Source organism: Candoia aspera, chromosome 3 (genome assembly GCF_035149785.1).
Source record: "Candoia aspera isolate rCanAsp1 chromosome 3, rCanAsp1.hap2, whole genome shotgun sequence".
NCBI lineage: Eukaryota > Metazoa > Chordata > Lepidosauria > Squamata > Boidae > Candoia > Candoia aspera.
In genome coordinates, this window is record NC_086155.1 from 165,629,795 (window position 1) to 165,649,809 (window position 20,015).

The 20,015-nt window shown below is 38.5% G+C and overlaps 1 protein-coding gene across 1 annotated transcript in view; it reads left to right on the top strand.

Annotated features, from left to right (window-relative positions):
- Positions 1-20,015, top strand: part of LOC134494197 (desmoglein-1-like) — a 38,590-nt gene that overhangs the window by 8,001 nt on the left and 10,574 nt on the right. The window contains exons 2-9 of the mRNA XM_063299221.1: positions 3,983-4,021; positions 4,571-4,699; positions 7,805-7,960; positions 8,521-8,668; positions 10,435-10,598; positions 12,604-12,738; positions 16,923-17,108; positions 19,687-19,958. Coding sequence (XP_063155291.1) covers positions 3,983-4,021; positions 4,571-4,699; positions 7,805-7,960; positions 8,521-8,668; positions 10,435-10,598; positions 12,604-12,738; positions 16,923-17,108; positions 19,687-19,958 — 1,229 coding nt within the window. The remainder of the gene's footprint in view (positions 1-3,982; positions 4,022-4,570; positions 4,700-7,804; positions 7,961-8,520; positions 8,669-10,434; positions 10,599-12,603; positions 12,739-16,922; positions 17,109-19,686; positions 19,959-20,015) is intronic.

The window sequence follows — 20,015 nt, forward strand, 5'->3', positions numbered from 1 at the left end:
TCAAACTGGTTCAGAACTCTTGTGCAGCAGTACCCGTCTCTCTCTGTAAAGAAGTGAAAGACCACTCAGTATGCACACATCTAAGTAAGCTTCCGGTTCTAGGAACCATTCATATTATTGAACTTAAAGTAGAAGTGCTCTGAAGTTAGGAACTTTCTTATGGGGAGCTGAGGCGAAGACATGAGCAGACATTGAAAAAAGCAAATGCTTCTTCAGTGCAAGCTACACCCTTCTGAACAAGGAGAACAGCTCTTCCTTTGTTCCTTCTTGTCCCACAAAACATGCCTGGATGTGAAAAGCTTTCTTCAGTGCTGCTGCATTCGAAAGCTGTTGTCTTTAGCCATTGCAAACTGCGAGTTCTTGCCATCACTTCAGGTAGTATGAGAGAGGCCTTTAAATCTAATCTTTGCTATCTGCTGAAAAAGAAACTGTTAATGACTAATGACTAAATAACTAAAATTGTGATTTTTGCAAACGGAAAACCCTAATTCAGGATTTAGAGTCTCCCTTTTTGGGGAGATGGGCAGTGATAGAAATTTGAAAAATAAATAAATAAATGTATGGGGTGGCAGAACTATACAGGGTTTGGGAATCTAAACAGTGCGCATGAATTTCTTCTTTCTATACATGCTGGACAAATGCCTATAACAAATAAACACACATACACACACACACACACACACTGAGTGGCTGGAAAGGGCTGGACTGAAAGACAGCGCTGAGACCACTGATCATAGCAGCACAAGAACAGGCACTAAGCACCAGATCCGTAGAAGCAGGGGTCTACCACACTAGACAGGACCCAAGGTGCAGAGAGGCCTCAGAGACAGTCCAACACATAGTGGCACGGTGTAAGTATGCAGGCAGGAACAGCATACACTGAACAGCACAACCAAGTAGCTGGCATTGTGTACAGGACCATCTGCACAGTGTATGGGCTAGACCCTCCCAAGCCCAGATGGGAGATTCCACAGAAGGTTGTGGAGGATGACAGGGCTAAGATCCTGTGGGACTTCCAGATCCAGACAGACAGGCAGGTCCTGGCCAATCAACTAGACATCGTGGTAGTAGACAAGGACCAGAAGATAGCAGTGGTGTTAGATGCTGTGTCAAGTGACAGCAACATCAGGAAGAAGGAGTATGAGAAGCTGGAGAAGTACCAGGGCAGGAAGGAAGAACTAGAGACGATGTGGAAAGTGAAGGCCAAAGTGGTCCCAGTGGTGGTAGGAGCACTTGGGGCTGTGACTCCTAAGCTGGGAGGATGGCTCCAACAGATCCCAGAAACAACATCAGAGCTCTCTGTCTAGAAGAGTGCAATGCTAGGAACAGCTAAGTTACTGCACAGAATCCTCAAACTCCCAGGCCTCTGGTAGAGGACCCAAGGTTGAGGAAGACGCATACCACCCACAGGGGTGAGAAGGGATTTTTTTTTAATCTTTGACAAAATGATTACTGATTACTAAGAGAGTTTGGGGATTTTTGGCTGTTGTCTATTCATTCTTATTGTCATCACATTTCCAATGAAGTTAAACTCTTCTGGAGTTATCAAGTACATGGCTCTTGATACAACAGGTTCAAGATCCAAGTCAGGTTCCTGTCCTGGAAAAAATACAATCTAAATTTTATTATAGGAGAAACCACAGCATAATGTTAAAAGAAATAGTTACATTCCATTTTTTCTTCCTGCTATTTCATTAATATTTCACAACTGCCAATTTAATTGAATTGGACAAAATATTCCAATTCTTTTTTAAAAATCATAAGCATAAGCAGATGTGTGTCTGTGTGTCTCTGTGTGTGTGTGTTTGTGTGTGTGTGTGTATACTCTGTGTGTGTGTGTGTATACTCTGTGTGTGTGTGTGTGTACATGTGTGTGTGTGTGTGTGTGTATAATCTGTTGCTTCAACTCAAGCAGACTTTGGACAGTGTACGGATATAAAATTTAAAACAGTTAAAATCATCCCTCTACGCTGTAGCCACTCTATTCATGTAAATGCTCAAATAACTATGCTGTCATTAAGCCAAAATAAATGTAATGTAACTTATATAAAAGAATTTTACTTGATTCTTGCATGCAATTCCTTTTTCTTTTTCTTTTTTTTTAAGCACCTTATTGTTTTGTGGAGAGCTAGTGTGGTATAGTGGTTAAATTGCTAGATTAGGAATAGAGAGATCCGGGTTCTGGTGCTCCCCGGCACAGAGACAGCTGGATGATCTTGGCCAACCATTCCCCCTCAGCATCAGGCTCTGCAGCAAGACAGCTGATAAGCTTGATTGTAAGAACTTGGTGAGCCTGGTACAAAACAAACAGGCTTTCAAACAACCTTATTGTTCTGTTGTGGAGTAACAGAATTGTCTGTGGAGGGGGTTTATATATATCTGCCCATTTTGCTTCTAAAGTTACTTCCTTTTTGCTTTTCTTGTTGTGCCAAAACATACTTAGTAAACTGTAGTGACGGAAGGTTTGGAGCACATCTACCTGCCCACGTTCATCTGAGAAGTTTGATCTGAATGTAAAGTCCAGGAGAAAGGCATGGCTGTCTTTCTACATACACACAGACCCAAATTGCTTTTTCTTTTATTTCCTTTAAAACATTTCTATACCGTTTGACAAGCTGTGCATCTGCAGACAACGTACAACCTTTAAATATGTTTTATATAATTTAAAATAAAGCATATAAGTAATACAAATATTAAAATATATAAAACAAACCAGCAGCCAGGAATATAGAACAGTACGTCACAAATCAGGATGAGTTCAGCCTTCACCTAAACTGAAATAAAGCACATATCTTATGCTTCTACATACACACTTGGATTCCTGGTGTTATGTGAAGAATTCTCTTGAAAATTTTCATATTTTGGGTGTGGCTTGTCATCCCAGAAGCCCTGAGACATAGAAAACAGCCATGTGCTCCTTTATATATGGAGTAAAATTATAACCAAATATTTACTGCAAAGGCATGACTGCAGTATTTGTTGAAAATAGGGTAGTATAGACCATATAACGTAACATCCCAAGAATCATAGATTTCATTTTTAAAGCAAGTGTCTAAACCAGCGTTTCTCAGCCTTAGCAACTTTAAGACGTGTGGACTTCAACTCCAGGAATTCTCCAGCCTGGTCTAAACCTTAGGTGTCACAATCATTTAGGAAAGGAGCATATGTTTCTACAAAAATGTACCGAACTTGTACACTTGCTCTTTTTCTTCTTTGTCTTTAAGACTTTACCCCACAAGGTAGGGATTTTTATCAGACACTTGAATTATTTGTGTAATGGAAGCTATCCATTTCTAATAGGCATAATTTCCTTGTGTTCTATCTAAAATCGCTCTCTGAGTGAGATGGGCAGTAACTAAATTTGATATATAAAATAAACAAAAATTTGAGTCATGTTCTCACTTCTACTTGAAATTTACTTATCTGGTGTGAATATCTGTTCCTACTAAAACTAAAAAACTACTAATCTAAAAGCTTTAATTAAAACCAAAATGGCAGCATTCCAGGTTTAGCCGTGTTTGTGTCTGTGCGTGTGTGTTCACACACGCACGAAAGAGAGCGAAACTAATCTGCTGCTATCCATTTTGAGTTTTAGGATTTTTTAAAGTGATTGATATTTTAAAATAAAAGCAAAATTCATTTTATAAACTTGGGGTTTTTTTTAATCATAGCTGAACATTTGTTGAAAGTAAGAATGGGATCCTCATGGTATTCCGAATGTTACAGAGCCAGCCCCAACCAGCATTACCAATAGTCAGGGATGAGTGGAAGAGGCAAGAGATGTGCTGATTTAAATAAAGGAACCACTGATTCAAAGGAAAAACAGAGGTTGGGTTGTGAGAAAAGAAATATACACAACTCTAATTTCTACACTATGGCCTTGTGGAACAGGATTCTTCTCCATGTATTTTATCTATCGAAAGATGTACAAATCAAAGTTAAGAAGAACATTACGCTTACTTTGTCCTTGTTTCCCTTTCAGGTGTCCCTGGATTTCAGCATCAGTACTTTTCATGTTGAGGTAACAATCATTTCAATTTGTTTGCTAGTATAGTATACAGTACACATCTAATTAAGACTTGCTAGAAAGTACTGTTTATTATAAATCAATATGTAAGACTCAGCCCTTCTTATTGCTTGAGCCTTTGCTAGCTGCAGGAAAAGCTGTTCCGACCATATGAACTTGATTTCACACATTCCTCCCCTGCCTCCTTCAGGATCCTGGCCTGGAGTCACCAGTCTTCCCAGTGACCCACAGCTGTCTTGAGACAGGGTGGCCCTCTTAATCAAATTCTCATATTAACAGAGAAACCATTCTGAGTTTATATTTCCTTTACAGTTTACAGCTTCCCATGACTACTCCATTCCCATTTAAACATCTGGGTATTTGGAAACATTCTGGGAAGTTAGGAGAACAGACAAGAAGTGAGAAGCTAGTTGAGCAAAAAGCAACAGATAATGTACAACTAGCCTGTTATATTTTAGATTTTAAACTTACTATTAGATACTTGTGACACTTGTGATGTCATTTATTTAGTCTAATAACATTAGCATGTTTTTTTTATTCAAGGTGAAAGAATGGAATGAAAACGGAATGGAGAGATGGAAATCCTATCGGAGGCAGAAACGGGAGTGGATTAAGTTTGCTGCTGCCTGTAGGGAAGGAGAAGATAATTCAAAAAGAAACCCAATTGCAAGAGTAAGTTCCAAGCATTTTATATAGATAAAATTCAACAGCTGTAAAAAGTTAAGCAAACAAGAGCAACATCTTAGCTAAGGGAATTTCCAGACCAGGTTTTATTATGCAATTGCTTTGTCTCATCGAGAGAGTTTTACCGTATGTGGAGTTCAAATACAGTATTTTCCATGTGTAAGTTTGCCATTTTCCCCACATCTTCTGTAGCTCTCTTTTCTTTCTACCCCCCTCTCCAAATGGAGGAAAAGATGCAATACTCAATCCTTTTTGGTTTGAAGTACTAGGAATATGTATATAAAAAGATTCTGCATATTGCCATAGCCGAAAAATTGACCTACATCTTCACATGCTAAACTGGTCAAGCTACAGTTAAGATTTCTCAAATATACGGTCTGATGTTATATCTTATGTTAACCAGGGGAACCATACTTATTTTATGCCAGATGAATATATTAATGTATGGGAGGAATATTAAGGAATTATTAATATGTGGTATTATGAATTGTTTTTCTTGTCTCCCTTTCTAACCCTTACAAGTATGCACTAAATTTTATTGCATCATTTATACTTACTGCAATTTTTTTAGATAGATAGATAGATACAGATACAGATACAGATATAGATATTTTCTGCCATAGATCCTGCTGGGCACAGAATTTGTTTTATTTACTAGATTTTAAAGTTAATAACAAATTGGTACTGTTAGCTGGACTCAACACTGGAATATGTATTATTACAATAATTAAGTGATGCTAAATCATACCACTCCCATGATTTTCATTAACTAAGCTTTCACATAAGAACTGAAATCAGAAAGATCTCTAAATCAGTGAGGAACAATCATTTAACACTTTCCTAGCAAACCTTCTTCTTCCAAGGATTCCACAATAAGAGATAATTACAATAGGTTGCCACTGAACTTTCTAACACTCCCCAGTCTATCCAGCTGAGGAGTTCTTAGCCCTTCTACTTAGGACTTCTCCCAGGTCTAAGAAAACAGAAAAGATGTTTTGGATTTTCCTGCCCAAGGGCCAGGGATATAGAACAAAATTTGTGACAATTCTTAAACACAAGAGCTAATTATGGAACCATGTAGTGGGGAAGGTTTTCATTTCTATATAAAACTAAAGAAACCAAAGACATGGTTATAAAAAAGGAGTTTATTGAGAAAAGGGACATATTGCAAAAACAAACGGAGGCAATAATCACACACACAGAATTCCAGATAAAATCAATACACTCAGCCTGGATGGGGAACAACAGGCTTCAGCCGAACCTTGGTAAGACAGAGTGGCTGTGGATTAATGGCTCCTCGGTAGTTGGGAAATTGTCATCTTTGGTTCTGGATGGGGTTGCACTGCCCCAGACAGACCCCAGCGCATAATTTGGGGGTCCTCCTGGACTCACGACTCCTGCTCAAAGAGCAGGTGGCAGTTGTGGCCAGGAGGGCCTTTGTTCAATTTCATGTTATGTGCCAGTTACGCCCTTTCCTGGACCGAGAAGCCCTTCAAATGGTCACTCATGCCGTGGTCATCTCCCATATAGACTACTGTAATGTGCTCTACATGGGGCTATCCTTGAAGAATAACTGGAAGCTACAACTGGTCCAGAACGTAGCCGCGCAGGCAATCTTAGGTGCCCCAAGTTCAGCACATGTAACACCTTTGGTACATGAGCTGCACTGGCTCCCAGTTTGCTTCCGGGTCCAATTCAAGGTGTTGGTTATGACCTTTAAAGCCCTACCTGGCATGGGTCCAGGTAACCTGAGGGACAGCCTCTTCCCCATCACATCAGCCCATCCCACCCGGTCATGCAGAGAGGACATGTTATGGACCCCATCTGTAAAAGAATTCCATCTGGTGGGGTCCAAGACGTGCCTTTTCTGCAGTAGCTCCTGCCCTCTGGAACATTACTCCCCCAGAGGTGAGACAGGCACCCTCTCTCCTGAACTTCCGTAAAAAACTAAAAACCTGGTTCTGTCATCATGCCTGGAGCAGGAAGGGGAACAGTCATTTGTGGGGATAGCTAGTGCCCTAGAAGGGCTCTTTACACTCACAGGCTGAGATACAACGTTTGGCCATCTGGATTTTACCATATTTTATATTTTTATTGTCTATTTATTTTATATTTATTGTATTTATAAGGACATAGAATTTTAAACTTTGTCTGGTTGTAAACCGCCCAGAGTCCCTCCTTTGGGGGGGAGATGGGCAGTGATAAAATTTGATTAATTAATTAATTAATAATTACACTAGTTACTTAGTAGCTTAATCAAGGAGGATTTCAGCACATGTTCATCACAGAGAAGAAAGTGGGAGAGAAATCATCTGGGCCTCCAGCCTGGAGTTTCATAGGCAAGACCTTATTCTTATTCTTCCTTCTTCTTTCCTGTGTGATCTTTCCTTAGCCCTACAGAACTGAAGAATAAGTGAAAGCCAGCCTCCTGGGGGAGACTGTTACTTTGCCCTATTGAGAACAGCACTCATTTTATGATGACCTGGGTCAACCCAGCAAATCAGAAATTTTATTTATTTCGTATGGCATAGCAAAATGCAGCACTGTTGCATAAATATCACAAAAACAATATATAAAAATGTATAAAATATAGGACATTGGCACAATAAATTATTTTAAAAACACACAATACAAATGATGAATAAAATGATGAATAAATTAAGTTATGTATGAGCAGTTACTAAAGTATATAAGTCTATGGCCAGATATCTAGATCATTTAGCCATTGGACAGCAGTACCCTCAAGATGATGTAGTTCTTGCACGGAGCCAGGAAACCTTCTGAGGGGATATTCCATCATGATGTGATGTAAAGTTTGCAGGACGTTCCCACAGTCACAGTTTTGGCTGTTGGACCTTACAAGGATTTCCCAGCAAGAAGCAGCAGCACGAACACTGAAAATAAAATCAGAAATTATTTAAATTAAAACCACCTCCTAATGAATTGCACCTCTCCAGGCCTCTCAAAATGGTGTCAGTTATCAGATGCCTTAGGGATACTACTGAGCCATACCAAAACTAGAAGTTTATCACATTATTTAAGGTTAAAAAAAGCAAAAGACTGAGATATTTTTGGTTTTGTTTCCTAATACAGATCCGATCAGATTGTGAAGAAACACAGCAAATTATATATAAAATAAGTGGAGTAGGCATTGATCAACATCCCGTGGGAGTATTTGTCATCAATCAGAAGACTGGTGAAATTAATATAACAAAAATAGTAGATCGAGAGGAGACTCCAATGTTTGTGGTAAATACTATTGGCAAAACAGATGTTCTTTATCTATTATTGTTTATGATTACAGTATCTAAATAATGATCACTCATCCTCCCATATACAAGGTGATTTCCTGAGACCCTTGACATTTTAAACATGTTTGTTAAGAATCAAAAACTATGCCTTCGCAGAAGCTGCTAACAACCTCTAAGACTTCCCTCTCCATGGAAACTTTAACCTTTTTAATGGGGTTCCACTTTTAGTTTTAGAACAGATTTGGGGCTACAAGTCTTTCTAGGGTGTTGGTGTTTTTTTAATATAAAATTTGGGTGCTTTTCTTGGGTGGTTGGCATACAGCTTTTTATTTATTTGCTTTTATTCTTATATTATTTATCATTATTATTGTTACATTTAATATTACTCTTAGCTACCTGCAATATGAGGAAAGTACAGATCATTTTGTAATTAGGTTAAAGATGACCTGAATTCTTGCAATATTGGATGAAGCTTCTTTAGCTCACTGTTGAAAGTATTTTGAATACTTTACAGTCCTTTTGAATGAGGCTTTTTTATTTTTTTATGTCTTAATCCAGATTCACTGTCATGCTATAAATGTTATGACTGGGAAATCAGTAGAAACACCTCTTGATCTTCGTGTCCGGGTTCTGGATATAAATGACAATCCACCAATATTTACACAACACATGTTCTCAGGGTCAATAGCAGAGAGCAGCATGGAGAGTAAGTACTTTGTAAATAAATGTGCCCATTACAGAATAGTGACCAATATGTATAGTTGTGTATCATTTTTTCATATTTCTAATTTCCTGAAAACATAGATTTGAATGTAGCACTATCTTTCTTGGGAGTAAGTCTAAATTTAACGGCACTTAGGAACATGCACAGGATTGTGTCATATATCCTATTTTTGTCAATAGAGAAATTAAGTTTGGGTTTAACACTCCCATATTGAACACACTGGCATTTGTGTCACTACTCATAAACATTTCACTTGGAAAACTGGAAAATGTGGTTTGTTTTCAGCTAAGCACAATATGCTATCTTGGTCAGTGAATAAACTACAGTTGATTTTGTAACAGTAAGTCACATTTTTCTACTGTGATGAGCAAATGGGTCTGTGTGGCCTGTTTATTGTTCCCTGGCTTATCCTTGTTCACATTTTGTATATCTCTCAATTCTCTGATTAATCCACAGTGGAGTACAGGATGTGGTCAGTTCTCCACCTGTCCAGCAAAAACCTCCAGGGCCTAACAGTGGTGGGTTATCTGCTACGGCAACTGCCACCATCACTGCAGCAAATTGAGATTATGTCAAAATAATCATATGTATGGAGATGTCAGGATGCACCCAGTGTCTGACATAGGCATGTAACTCACAGGTTTTGTATAATGACATCATGATACTTGTTTCATCATTTAGCTGCTCCCCGCCCCCGCTTGTGATCCCTATCACTTAGTATTGCTCTGTAGACAAAGACTTGGGCAAATAAAAATACAATATTTGTTCTGAGATAATTGAAATAATCTCAAGGTAAAGTATCATGAATAACCTAAGAACAGAATTAAAATGAAGCACTATATTACAATTAACTCAAACTGTTTGTTTAGATAGATTGCAAAATCTTTACTTTTTCATGGGGAACATCCTTGGTAGCAGATCGCTAGAAAATGATCCATGAACACCCATGAAAGTGCCTTCCCAGAAAAATGCATTCCTTTTTCTTCTTTGTGTTGTTGTTTATTCATTTAGTCACTTCTGACTCTTCGTGACTTCATGGACCAGCCCATGCCAGAACTTCCTGTCGGTCGTCAACACCCCCAGCTCCCCCAGGGACGAGTCCGTCACCTCTAGAATATCATCCATCCACCTTGCCCTTGGTCGGCCCCTCTTCCTTTTGCCCTCCACTCTCCCTAGCATCAGCATCTTCTCCAGGGTGTCCTGTCTTCTCATTACGTGGCCAAAGTTTTGCCTCTAATATAATTCCCTCAAGTGAGCAGTCTGGCTTTATTTCCTGGAGTATGGACTGGTTTGATCTTCTTGCAGTCCAAGGCACTCTCAGAATTTTCCTCCAACACCACAGTTCAAAAGCATCGATCTTCCTTCGCTCAGCCTTCCTTATGGTCCAGCTCTCGCAGCCATATGTTACTACTGGGAACACCATTGCTTTAACTATGCGGGCCTTTGTTGTCAGTGTGATGTCTCTGCTCTTAACTATTTTATCGAGATTTGTCATTGCTCTTCTCTCAAGGATTAAGCGCCTTCTGATTTCCTGACTGCAGTCAGCATCTGCAGTAATCTTCGCACCTAGAAATACAAAGTCTTTCACTGCTTCTACATTTTCTCCCACTATTTGCCAGTTATCAATCAAGCTGGTTTCTTCTTTGTAAGCAAACTAAATTAGAGATTTCATAAATGATGGTGCTCTATAATTTTAATATCTTAATATCTGCAGCTTTTGCTCCCTTTTGTCTTTCCATTCCTTCCAGCTACGTTTGTAATGAAAATAACTGCTACAGATGCTGATGAGCCAAATAATTTAAATTCCAAAATTGCCTACAAGATTGAAAGCCAGAATCCTGGAGGTCCATTACTGTTTATCTTGAACACAGAGAACGGAGAACTTCACATTGCAAAAGCTCTTGATAGAGAGGTAAAAACAAAACAGAGAAGAAAAACCTTTTGGAGGAAAATATTAGTTGTTGGGAAAATAGAATATTCTGTGGGCAGGATGTTGATAGAACTGGCATGGGATGGCGGATGGATGAATATGAGTTTCATCAGGGCCTCAATGTTGTTTATTGTTTTCAAATGGTCTTTTTTAGTGTTCTGTATTTTTGTTCTATTCACCACCCAGAATTCCTTCTGGTGGATGGACAGCTATATAAGTTTGTTAAATAAATGAATAAATACTTTCAAAATAAGTAAGGTTTCTGGAATCTCAATAACTGTTGCAAGCAAACAGTATGTAATGAAAATGACTAAGAAAAAAACATTCTTGCTCTTCTCAATCTCTCAGCAGCCTTCAATGGCATCAACCATGGTATCCTTCTGGACTGGCTCCAGGGTTGGGGTTGTGTGGCACTGTATTGTGCTGGTTCTCTTCCTTCCTCTGGGCTGGTTTCAGTCAGTGTTGATTGGGAGCAAGAGATCCAGCCCTTGGCCCCTACTCTGAGTTTCCACAGGTTTTGGTACTGTCTCCACTCCTGTTCAACATGTACATGAAGCCACTGGGTGAGGTCACCCATTCCTATGGGGTGAGGTATCATCACTATGCTGATGATATCTGGTTGTACATCTCTACTCCTGGCAAACTAAGTGATACTGATGATGTCCTGTCCTGGTGTCGGGAGGCTGTGGGGGTTTGGATAAGGAACAACAGGCTTCAGGTCAACCTTGGCAAGACTGAGTGACTTTGGGTTTTAGGGCCTTCAGGTTCTGGGAACTTACCATCTTTGGTGCTGGAGAGGGTTTCACTGGCCCAAACAGACCCTGTGCACAAACTGAGGGTCCTTCTGGATCCACGAGTCCTGCTCAATGAGCAGGTGGCAGTTGTGGCTAGGAAGGCCTTTGTGCAACTTCAGGTTCTGCACTAGTTGCATCCATTTGTGGATAAGGAGGCTCTTCTCTCAGTCACTCATGCCCTGGATACCTCCAGAATGGATTACTGTAATGCTCTACATGGGGCTGTCCTTGAAGATGATCTGGAAGCTACAGCTGGTGTAAAATGCAGCAGTGTGGGCAGTTATCTATGTTCCTTGATCAGTGCACTTTACACCTTTGCTCTACAACTTGCATTGGTTGCCAGTTTGCTTCCAGGTTCAATTCAAGATGCTGGTTTTGACCTTTAAAGCCCTACATGGCATGGGCCAGGTTATCTGAGGGACCGCCTCTCCATTACATCTACCCATCCCATCAGATCTGGCAGGAGAGACATATTACGGGTCCTGTCTACTAAGGAATGTCATCTGACGGGACCCAGGAGAAGAGCCTTTTCTGCCCCAGCACCCACCCTTTGGAACAGCCTTTCTCAACTTTTTGACCCTGGAGGAACCCTTGAAATATTTTTCAGGCCTTGCACATTCAGGCTCAAATATAAGCCAGCAGTTACAAAATTATTATATCCATATCATGTTTAGACCTGTATATATATATTAACAGTGTTTTTAAACTAAAAATAAAGAATGAAACTTACCTCTTTAATGTGAAGCTGTCTGAATTTGAAACAATATTTTAAATAAATCATGATCTCCCGAAGAACCCTTAGTGACCTCTCACAGAACCCTAGGTTTCCTCATTCCCTCTGAGGTTAGACTGGCCCTGACCTGCTGGCCTTTTGGAAACTTCTTAAGACATGATTTTCTCATCATGCCTGGGGATCTGCTGGTGGTGTGGAGCCTCTGAGTTGGTTATACTGCTAGTAATTGTATGCATTGTACTCTCCTGCAGATTATGTTTTATGGTCTTAATTTGTTTTTAATGTTTTTTATTTTAGTTAACTTTTTATTTTTTATTTTTGTGTTAGACTAACGTTCTTTATTATTTAACATTTAAAGCTCTGTCTTATACTAATGTTCCTTATTATTTATGTGATTTTTAAAGCATTTGTCATGTTATTCCCCCTTTCTTCTGTTTCTTCTTTCCCATATTTTCTTTAGGAACAAAGTCAATATACTCTGGTTGTGAAAGCCACAGACAGGAATGGAGGGCCATATGGAATATCATCAGAATGTTTATGTCAGGTTAAAGTTCAGGATGTAAATGATAATTTTCCTACTCTTTCACAAAGCTCGGTAAGCTTACTGATAGCCAGTGTGATCCATAATTAGTTTCTTTTCAGTTTGGTAATTCTTGGTTTTATAATTATTCTTCCACTCTCACTAACTGCTGTGCAGGATTAGTGGAAATCAACAGATCCATTTCCAGAAAAGGAGTAGTTTTAGATTCAGTGGACCCAAAGCCAATTCTTCCATATTCTACTTACACAATATCCTGTTTTCAGTCTTTCCCCCAGCTACCACTGAGGGAAAGACTTGAGTAAAATAGAGGCTTCCACCATTATTTCCTAACCATCTTGAGGACCAATATGATTTCCTAGCTCCTTTCGTTTCCAAAGGAGAGAAAATAATTTAAGAGCTCAATCCAATTTTTGCTGAAGGCAAAAATTTTATAATGCAGTATTGGCTATGGTATCAGAATTAACCTAGGTAAGCCGACAACTTCCTAGACCAAAGTCCGTGGCTTAAAAGTTTAGGACTTCTTCATGCATTAAATATTATAGGTATTTTTTAAAGAAGTGGCTAACATAAATCACATGAAAATAATTTTTGAAAGAATCGTAAATTATATAAAATATGGTCTGACTTCTAAAACAGACGGGACTGGCTACATCTCCTTGGTGGATCAACACCCAATGAAAATTGATGTTCATTGTTGGGTAACCATGTGTAAAATTATATTCTGATTTTTAAATCGTATGGCATAGCAGTTTGGTGTTCGTGCTGCTTTTTCTTGCTGGGAAATCCTTGTGAGGTCCAGCAGCCAGATGTGTAGACTATTTAGCCATGACAAGTCATGTTGCCCAGGGTGTACCATGAGGAGGCTAGTCTACATTGCACCGAGTTGGGCTGAGAGAGAGTGACTGGCCCAAGGTCACCCAGCCAGCTTTCATGCCTAAGGTGGGACTAGAACTCACAGACTCCTCGTTTCTAGCCCAGAACCTGATGAAAAAATACATAGGAAGAGAATCAGTGAAGCTGTCATGAATATATCTAGGGAGGTAGTGCTGTTTCCACATCTCTAAATGAACTTTTTTTATATAGTAAATTTTATTAAGATTCAAGAGAAGAATAAAAACTACAGAAAAACATAAACTACAAAGAAAGAAAGAAAAACTAAAAAAGCGTGGAAACACAAGAGAATTTTTTTTCAAATTTACAAAAAGATGTGGCTTCTGACTTTTAACAGCAAGGATATACAAAAATTTCCATAATCAATCTCTTACTTTATATTAAACCAAAACACCACATAATTTCTGTAAGTCATTCCACTTTAACACATAATAAAAATCACAATTACTCCTTCCCCTTATATTAAAATAAAGGAAAAAAGTTCATATAAACCTCCTAAACATCTTTCTCCCCTCCAAAGGACAACACCTATTTAATTCCCTTCCTACCACTATTCTATGCATTTCTCTCTACTATTATAAGAATCAAATTAAAAAGCACATAAGTTGTCTGCTATTATACTCAATAATACAGTTTTAATAATCCCAATCTTAATAAACCCAATAAACAAAGACAATTCAAAACAGTAATTCCATATCTTTAAAAGTGAATAACATCAAAGCCTTAAAGCAAACCAGATAAACATTCTTTAACCCTAATACAACAGTTTTAATAATTTTCATCTTAATAAACCCAAAAAACAAAGCCAATTTAAAACAGTAAATCCAAATCTTTAAAGGCAAATAGCATCCATCAAATCCTTAAAGCAAACCAGATGAACATTCTTCAACTCTTATCCCGCTTCAAAATAAACCAGAGCAGTTACATACCCCCACAGGGGTTTCTTCTTGAAAGAATCAAACAGCCCAACTGCCCCCCTCAAAGATTCCAGGTTCTTTTCATGGCATTCCACCAAGAGATCAATTTTACTTATGGCTTGCAGATCACTCTCTCTCTTAGATTTCTCCAACTCCACTATCCAATCTTCATCCAGCATCTTGATAAAAATCCCAATCTCAGTCTTCAAAAATACCTTTCTATCGCTCTTGAATTCCTCAATTTCATCCACCACATCCCCAACCTGATGGCACATTTTAGGTCTCATATTTTCCACAATGTCCTGGATATCTTGCATAAAAGCTTGATAGAAGTCAGAAGAAATCTGTTTAAAATCTTGGTGGAAGTCAGAAAGAATCTGTTTGAAATCCTCCATGCCTCATGCAGTAAATTATAACACCCCCTAGGAGCTTAACCAGCAAAAGTCAAAGATATGGAAGTGTTCCAAAGTGTGTTTACGTAAAGTGAAAGTGAGATAGCAGACAGTTCTCAAAGGAAAGTGAAAACAGAAAACTGAAGGTTCAAATCAGCCAATTCAATGTGTAGGAAAATGCTAATATCTTCAAATTTAATACAAAAATAATAACAGGAAGACAATTGTTTACTCTCAATCCTCCTTTATATTTGGAAGGAAAATGAAGTCCAAAACTTGAAAAAAAATTTTAAAAAGTAATTCCAAAAATAAAGTTAAGCATCAAGAGAACCAGCTCCTCCTCGCTGTATAAAGCCTCTCTTGGAGTACATATACTTTAAAAAAAATACAAATTGGTGATTTAGAAATGGGGTGGCAGTCTTAGTATCCCTTTAGGGCTGCAGTGCAGCTTGGAAAGTGATGAAGTCCCCACCTCCCAGCTGGTTCTTACCAGTCAAACATGAAATGCTGTTTGTGATCTTCTGGCTGCAAGCAGCCATCTGGAGGGCAGATGGGATAATTCCAGGTATTCTCCTTTATCCGGAGAATGTTTCTGGGCTTCAGAAAAACCTGCCTGAGCCCGAAAAAAGTTACCACATTGTCAGCTCTGACCCCTGAACCCACAGGCACAGCCGTTCAGTCCGCCATTCCCACAGGGAGCCAATAAATGAACTTTTTCACTAAAACAAATTATACAGATAACACAAAACTTACAGTAGAAGGCTAGATTCTTCTTCCTGACATTGTAGTTGTTTATTCGTAGGTAGTATTACTCTTAAAAACTGAAGAACATCAAAAAATGCTATTTATTTCTCCAAATATTGAAGTAGGACAGCCCATGGAGAATTTTAGCAATTCATCTGTTCTCTGTATGAACTAGTTAGGAATTACAATGTAATTTGGGAAGTTGTGCTGTCATCATGAGTGACAACATAGCTGCTGCCCAATAAAAGTAAAGAGAAAAATGAAGAGAGGAAATTACTGAATTCTATCAGTTATTCTTACAGTATGATGGATAAAAAGAAAAGCGAGCAGGTAGGAGCACTATAACCAGCTAAGGATGATCTTTGAGTTCATTACATTTATTCATTCTATTCTCTTGAAGACACATGCCAGGAATGGGGTCACACTGCTGTTTTGGGTCTACAGTGAATAGCCCTTGATGTATAAAGCTGTATGCTCTTAGAGGCTCATTCCATCCAATTTAGGCAGCATAAACAAATATCTAAAAGAAATTATATGTAAATTTTACAATAGCAAAGTGAAGCTCCATAGCCCAACACAGCATAAGCCCAACCCATCATATGTTTAAGGACATGCTTGAATTGTGTCTTACCCGATTACCTCTTACAGCAGGGCTCCCCAACCCCCAGGCCGCAGACCGGTATTGGTCTGTGGCCTGTTAGGAACCGGGCCACACAGCAGAAGGTGAGCAGTGGATGAGCGAGTGAATTTACAGCCTGAGTATTTACAGCCGCTCCCCATTGCTCTCATTACCATCTGAGCTCCGCCTCCTGTCAAAGAAAGCAAGCCCATTGGCTGCTATCTCCAAACAGCGCAAAGAAAAAAGAATAAAAGGTTGAGAAAAAGAGGAAGCGCTTGAATCATCCCAGAACCATCCCCACCTCCTGGTCCATGGAAAAATTGTCTTCCATGAAACTGGTCCCTAGTGCCCAAAAGGTTGGGAACTGCTGTTTTACAGTACAGCTGTCCTCAAGTGTATTCCCCAACGTTAAAAAATGTCTTCACTTCTACAGGTTAAAAACACTTCTCCTGTAGTTATCTTGTTTATCCGTGTGTTTTTGTGCATTACCCAATAAGTATTCATGAGGTACAACTACCCTGAATATCATAACCTTATCATACAAGAACAGTAGTGGATGCTTAGTATTTATAGCAAGTTTGAAATCAAAGTGACAATAGTACACAATTTTTTTTCAGGCTGATGGGAATCTAATACATGTCTTCATTGCCAGTTGTGATGTTCTTTCTCTTCTAGTTTTCAGTATCAATTCTAGAAAATTCACTGAGTCAGGAGCTGCTGAGGATACAAGTTTTTGATGCAGATCAAGAATTTACAGATAACTGGTTTGCAGAATTTTACTTTATCTCTGGAAATGAGAACCACAACTTTGAGATCACAATAGACAGAACAACTAATGAAGGTATCCTGAATGTGGTAAAGGTATGAATTTCAAATATTCTTTTACTATTGTTGAAACTCAAATTTTGATTCTGAGTGTGTGATAAATCAATCATCTCCCCTGGCATTTTGTTTATAAAGTAGTGCCCAGAAGAACACCTGGGTAAGGTTTTTTTTTTAAAACTGGAAAATCATCTAGCTCACTACTGCAGTCTTTCCCAAACTGTGTCATTGTATACCTTTCATTGTGAATCAACAAGGACTAAATTGGTTGTTAAATCCTCTTTTATGTGATACAAGCAGTGGATGTACTAGTAAGTGGGAAACTCCTTGGGAGACTGGGCGAAGAGACACTGCCAAGGCAATAGTCAGAAAAGAAACAGCATAGCTCGCAACTAGATAGTGAGTGGGGCAAAAGGCTCAGAAGAGACCCTTCCTAGTTTCTCAGGCTGCAAAGGAGACGGGGGGGGGGGGGCAGGGGGAGAATTGTACTTTCATACTTGCAAGATTCTGTCATGTAGCTTAACAGTAGATTTAGTTCATCTGGATATGATTCCATCTGATTTACCCGGTGAGGCCAACATCAATCTTGCAATCATCAAAATCTTTTGGTGAATATGATCATCTTTGTCGTCATCATCAAGCCAGCAAATGCTGCATTTTTAGTTTTAAACTATAAATTACTCTGTAATCTGGGTGGGGTTTCAATCACACAGTCATGCTTACCATCATGACTTTTTTGATCCCTTCCCAGAAGTCCCTGGTTTCATTATGCTTTGTATTTCAATAGTTCCTTTTATCAATGAAATGACTTCCAATAATGCCATGTGAGATAAAATAAGTACTGCTATCACTGGCTGTGCTGCTAGCTTTTTCATAGATAATCTGAAAATGAACTCAGCAATCAATATTGCGATATATAAGGACAGTGTCCTTGTATATTGCCTGAATTCTGTGGTATGGAGAACTCACAATCAAACACTGACCACCACTTAGATGACAGTCAATAGCTTTCCTTCTTATTTAAATGATCCTGCAGTTTTTAAATGTTTGTTCCCTTTCTAATAATTGCCAGGAAATATCTGTTGTACCTTATCAGGATGCAAATCTTTTTTGTCATACTTGCTTTGCCTCTGGCAAAGCCAATTCCCTTCTTGTTCTTTAATTCTGCATTCTGCGGATTGTTCAGTTTGTTTGAAGTAACTGTCCCCATTCTGGCAATTATGCAAGTTCTCAATTTTCCATTTACCCTTATTAAGTAGCAATTGTTGTATCTTCATGTTGTATCATCATCCTGAATCTTACCCTCGTACCTTTCTTGTTTATAATTTTTCTCATCCTCTCAGCCACAACTGAGATGTATGGCAGGTTTGCATACTGTTCATACTTTCTTTGCTCCAGTTACATCATTTCTGCTGTATCCATTATTTTGAAGGACACGGCACAGATGTTGAACTTCTTTTGGTTGAATATTTATTCTATTTATTTTATTTATTTATTTTTCTATCCCACCTTTATTATTTTTATAAATAACTCAAAGTGACAAACATACCTAATACTCCTTCCTCCTCCTATTTTCCCCATGACAACAACCCTGTGAGGTGAGTTGGGCTGAGAGAGAGTCACTGGCCCAAAGTCACCCAGCTGGCTTTCATGCCTAAGGTGGGACTAGAACTCTCAGTCTCCTGGTTTCTAGCCCGTTGCCTTAACCACTAGACCAAACTGGCTCTATTATTATCTAATATTGCTTTTTTTGTCTGGCCTGTTTATTAATGTGTTGTCAAATTTATTACTACTAATAATAATACTATGATAACTAACATTTATATGCCACATATTCTTCCAATGTTAGGCAGTCTACAACATCTAAAATTAAACACCCATAAAATCAGTATATCAAACCAATAAATAGAAACAGAAGTATTAACAATTATAAGTAAATCCGTAACTGCAATCACACAAGTCCAAATGAGCTCTTGACTAATTTCTTTCTTCATTTTCTGGAACATCATCAGGGTAGAGGTATACCTAACCTTTGGGGGCAAGCTGTTATGAATCCTGGTTGATGTATATAGAAAAAACCCATCATTTGTCTTTTGAAATATATGATTATTTGATAAGGTGTTTCTTTCTTGATCTTTACCAGAGTCCTTTCACATTTTTCTCTATATTTCAGGATGAAACATGTTCTGAATTTTATCACTAATTTATCCTATCCATTTGGGGATAATAGTAACTTCATATCCCTAATGGCGTGAATTTGTTTCCTGGTGATATTTGATTTCAGTGGTATTGATCTTTTTAATATTCAGTAGAATCTCCAATCTGACCTCCTCATTTGTTCTTAGAAGTTTTTGAATGCTTGGCTGTACATCAGAAATGATTTCTTCCTATTCTTGGCTGATCTGAGATGTTATTCTGCATGATTATAGACTATCTTCCATATATCTGGATGTAGTATTAAATTAAGAGACAGGTGAATTCTTTGTTCTGTGTGTGCATTTGTGGCATGTGCACATGCAACACATATAATGTACTCCTGAATGATGAATATATACAATATGTTTAGGGGATATTTTAATTCAAATGAAAAATTCATAATGCCATTTCTTTATTTTAGGAAATTGATTATGAACAATTTTCATTAATAAACCTTAATATTGGTGTGCGAAATGTCGCTCCTTTCCACTCTTCTGTGGTTCATCTTTATCGATCTCCTGCAACCCCAATTGCCGTACAAATAACTAATGTACTTGAGGGACCAGCATTTAGTCCAGCTTCACTGACGGTTACTGCATCTGAGAGCTTAACAAGTGAAACTATACTTACTTATAAGGTTGGGACATTCCAAGCCATTGATCAGGATACTGGAAAAGTTGCTACAAATATCCGGTAAGATAGCCTTTGGCCTGAAGCTTATGGATTCAGCCAGATCAAAGCAGTCTAATT